General features: G+C 34.8%; 1 protein-coding gene across 1 annotated transcript; it reads left to right on the top strand.

Moving 5' to 3' along the window:
- The first annotated feature begins 646 nt into the window (after positions 1-646).
- On the top strand, positions 647-4502 carry LOC137823506 (Protein kinase superfamily protein). Its single transcript, XM_068628679.2, has 2 exons — positions 647-1988; positions 3025-4502. The coding sequence occupies exons 1-2, from the start codon at positions 1520-1522 to the stop codon at positions 3615-3617; spliced, it is 1062 nt and encodes a 353-aa protein (XP_068484780.1). The 5' UTR covers positions 647-1519; the 3' UTR covers positions 3618-4502.
- The last annotated feature ends 279 nt before the right edge of the window (positions 4503-4781 follow it).

The raw sequence follows: 4781 nt of genomic DNA, 5'->3' as shown, positions 1-4781 counted from the left end.
TGGACAAAACAAATGGATTTTTGTGGATTTAGCTAATCTATTTACTAGTCAATATATAAGTTCTTTTGATATTTAGTGTACATAATATTTATATAAGAAATCATCATTATTTGTTTATATAAAAATAATTAAAATGAATATGATATTTATATCTGTAATGTTTTATAAATTATTATTATGATTGAGAAATGTGCATTTAATAAAATAAATACATTTGAAGAAGACGTTGAGTGTGTTAGTATAAATAACTTTCATACACCAATCATTCAATCTCACAAATCTAGCAATTATCTTCGTTAAGATTCCAAATCTCTTTCATTCGCTCACACAAATGATATAATAGTGGAGACCAATATTTTATACCACCTGAAGTATAGAATCACATTATTGGTAATTGTTAGAGGATAATTTATTTTAATACAAAATTTAAAACATATTAAAAAAATTAATCAATTTTATTTTCAATCAATATCAATGAAAAAATATAACAGAATTCTTTTTGAAAGTATAAAATTGTAATCTTATTATGCAAGAATTATAAATACACATACACATTCAAGAACCAAACAAAGTAATGATTTTGACATATACTTGAAACTTTTACATTCTTAATCAATAAGAAATCACTCCAACTAATTGAATGATTACTTTACTTGCAACTATGTTGAAGTTAGTGTGTTTCAATTAAATTCATTTGAAAAGTATTTTCATTTGTATATTTCTTGGCATAAACAGCTATACAATCACTATGCTTAAAAGTTGAAGCCAGAACAATTTATAAGCACTAACCTTTTACTCTATTAAGCCATTTTTGAAGAATAAAAGTGTGAGAGAATCATCAGATTTTAGAGTAAACAAAAAGTGAGATATTTTGTAGTGATATTAGGAGAATGAAGTGATGATATTTTCTGCAGCAAAGTTTTGAAGTATAAATATAAATGTAGGAGTGAGCAGAATCATAGAAGCAGGGTTTGGTGTTGTGGTGTGGCAAATGAGTATTTTCACATCACAGAACATAACATCAGCAACACTCAGAGACAGAGTCAAATTGGGATAGAACATCACATGTCTTAGATCTGTCTCATACTGCATTCACATTCAGTCATTCCATCCAGAGTGTATCTTCCAACTCTTTCCACATTTTCCACCCAGAAATCCTCCATTCCTCTCTCCTACTACCTATGTCCATTTCTGCTTCAATTATTGCACACTTTAGCCACCTCATTCAATTTCCATCCACCTTAAAATTGGGTTCCACAACCACAAAGTTCTCTTAACCATGCTTCTCCTTGTCCTATATACCCACATGGGAATATTATCATTTTTCATGTAAAATCACTCCACTTTTTCATCTACATGTGCCCCTTTCAATCTCTCTCATCACACCCCAGATCTTAATTATCCCATTTATCTAACACTCTTTTGTGTGCCATTCAGTCCAATTGGGTTGCTAGTAGTACTCACTACTGGGTGTACTGAAAGATCAGGTTTTTCGGTGGAACAAGGAGAACCACCCTCCATGTTGATACTAGTTCTTGGACTAGCTTCAGCTACTTTGTTAGTGATTGTTGCAGGTTATGTGTTGTATTGCCAGAGAAGAGTGTCAGGATATGAGAGTAAGGACATTGAAAGCTCAGAACACAAGGAGGAGGAGGTGGCTCTGAAGGAGGATTTGATGATCTTTCAAGGTGGGGAGGACCTTACAATATGTGACATATTGGATGCTCCAGGGGAAGTGATTGGAAAATCCAACTATGGAACACTGTACAAGGCCTTGTTGCAGAGGAGCAACAAGGTGAGGCTGCTCAGGTTTCTGAGGCCTGTGTGCACTGCAAGAGGTGAAGAATTGGATGAGTTGATTCAGTTTCTTGGAAGGATAAGGCATCCTAACTTGGTTCCTCTTCTGGGGTTTTACACTGGGCCAAGGGGTGAGAAGCTTCTTGTTCATCCCTTCTATAGACATGGGAATCTCACTCAATTCATAAGAGGTAATAGATTGTTCTCTTGCCTTTTGTACTTTTAATTCTGTTATTTGGTCTTGCAGGAAATCCGTGCGGCTTCATTCTTTTGGGATGTTCATTTGGTATTTTGTTCCTGATTTTGTCAATATAATAATGGGTTTGAAGGCTTGTGGCAAATCTTGATCTGCAATTAGTTTTAAAGCATTCAGTACTTAGTTTGTATTACTGTTAGTGTTTTGTTAGGAGATGGAAAATGTTGAATTGTGGGGATTTGGGAATTATAGAAGAAACATAGAGTTTTTTTCTCACTCTAAATCTTCCTTCCACCCTTGCAAAACCATAGTTTCTTAAGATTCTAACACAAATCAATACAAATTTACTAGTAAAAATATCTCTTACTTTTCGACAGTTTTTGTGTTTCTTTTCAATGTTTTTGGTTCTGTGTTAATAGCTCTTAATTATGTGTAGGAGTATTATTATAAAAACTAGCTTGAAAAAAACTAAAAAAAAAATTACTTTAGAATGGATGGACTAATAGTTATTTCAATAGAAAAGTGAAATGAGATTTGTACAGCAGAAGAGTTACATCATGTTTACACTGTAGAGAGAGAATGTTGTGTTGGCATATATATTATTTGTTTTTGTTTCATTATTTTAAAGGGAAGCACTATGAGCATTGTGTAAGGCTTTTATTTTTGGTCTGCTGTGTACTTTAACGAAATAGACTTTTCTTTAATGGTGTCAGAAAGCTGAAAACAACCCCATCTTTCTTCTTCTTTTAGTATTTTACTGACATTTTCTTGGCTGATACGATCACTACTCAATTTTTATTGCCTTATGTTTTGGTCATTTTCATGGCACTGGTATTCATGCATCTGTTAATAAAATTTCAATTAGATTAGGAAATGTCTACATTAAGAAGAGCAAGTGATCAAATAGCAAGGCAGAAGGTTTCAAACCAAGATACTATTTGATTCATTAGACCTACTCTTCACACCTTCTGGAGTGATTTTTGTTTTGCATTATATGTTTCATTTGTTGATAAAAAATGTTCACTATGCAGATGGAAATGGAGAGTGTTACAAATGGTCAAACATATGTAGAATATCCATTGGAATTGTCAAAGGATTGGAGCATCTTCACACATCACAGGAGAAGCCAATTATCCATGGAAACCTCAAGTCTAAAAACATCCTCTTGGACCGCTCCTACCAGCCCTACATCTCTGATTCTGGCCTACATCTTCTGCTGAATCCTACTGCTGGCCAAGAAATGCTTGAAAGTTCAGCAGCTCAGGGTTACAAGGCACCTGAGCTCATCAAAATGAAGGATGCTAGTGAGGAGAGTGATATATATAGCCTTGGTGTGATCTTGCTGGAACTGCTTTCAGGAAAGGAACCTATCAATGAGCACCCTACTCCTGATGAGGATTTCTATTTGCCAAATTTCATGAGAAATGCAGTCCTTGGACACAGAGTTGCTGATTTATACCACCCTGCCATTCTTCTCAGAAACAGCAGAGAGGATAGTATTCCAGTCACAGAAGAATTCATTCTCAAAGTTTTTCAACTTGCCATGGCTTGTTGCTCCCCTTCACCCTCAGTTAGACCTAACATAAAGCAAGTCCTCAAGAAACTTGAAGAAATTATGTTCTAGAATCCATAGGGGGCTTTTTGTGATTTTTTTGTGTAGTATTGGCCACTCTGGCAGAAGTGATGCTGCACACTTTATATTCTTCAAGCTCCTCATTAGCAATGATGTGGTTAGAGACAATATAACATTTATATATGAGAAATTAGGAAGAAAAAAAAATTGTGCAACTGACTACCAAACAAAGACTTCAGAACAGTTGATGTTGATGTTAAGGGTTAAAGTCACATGAGAAATCACAGCTTGAAACCAAAGCTACCAAATTCTGAACTCCAAATCTAAAATCTGGCTCCCAATTACTGAATTGATTTTTGAGATTTGTGAGACTAAGTGAGCTTGTGAAATGGACAATGCCACTCATCCTGGTACTAATTGTAGAGATTTGATGGGAAACTATTCAGATTATGTGCTGCTGTCCAAGAATTTTTAGCAATAGTATGTGAGTTTTGCTGTTGTGGATAACCACAGAATCTGCAATGAGAAGTGGTCTTTATCCACAGTGGCCCTATAAAAAATTCCATGTTATGGCCAAAGAGTTGAACATGCAATAGTGAAAAGGAATCTGAATAATTATGTAGGCCAGGAAGTGGGATCATTTGGTGGCAGATTTTCAAAATCTCACCAAGAACAACTTACATTGTTTGTTATGGTTGGTTAGGTCTCTCAGCAGTACCATTTCATTCTGAGAGTATGCCCTTTATTTACATCAGATAATTTTGCAGTTCTTTTATCTTGAGAGAGACCATAGTTTCCCAGTTAGTTGTAATCTTCTTCATTTGGTGAAATGCTTGTTTTCAGTTATGCAACTTACAGTGAAAGCAACTCATTATTGTTCCCTCATTTCAGAGGATTCTGACACTGCACGTTTATGAATGAGAATGAAATCATCAACCACCATTGCAAATTTTTTAATTTTTGATTGATAGATTGTAGGTGGTGGAGGTGGTGGTTGGAAGTTAGGTGAGGGAGGGTGTACTAATTCATTACACTCATACATCACTATCTAGTTCATAACAAATGCAAGATTGTTTGCTTTGCATTTTCTTATCCCTCAAAAAGACCACAATTACAGTTATGAAATTGCAAAACTTAATGGTCAAATCTATCTGTGCTTTTGGAAATGTGATATGTCACCTTGACTAAGGACCAATCAACCCTAATTTCTCCATA

Source organism: Phaseolus vulgaris, chromosome 11 (assembly GCF_051622355.1).
Source record: "Phaseolus vulgaris cultivar YP4 chromosome 11, ASM5162235v1, whole genome shotgun sequence".
Classification (NCBI taxonomy): Eukaryota; Viridiplantae; Streptophyta; class Magnoliopsida; order Fabales; family Fabaceae; genus Phaseolus; species Phaseolus vulgaris.
Note: the sequence above shows the minus strand (reverse complement) of the source record. Positions and strands in the feature narration are given on the sequence as shown.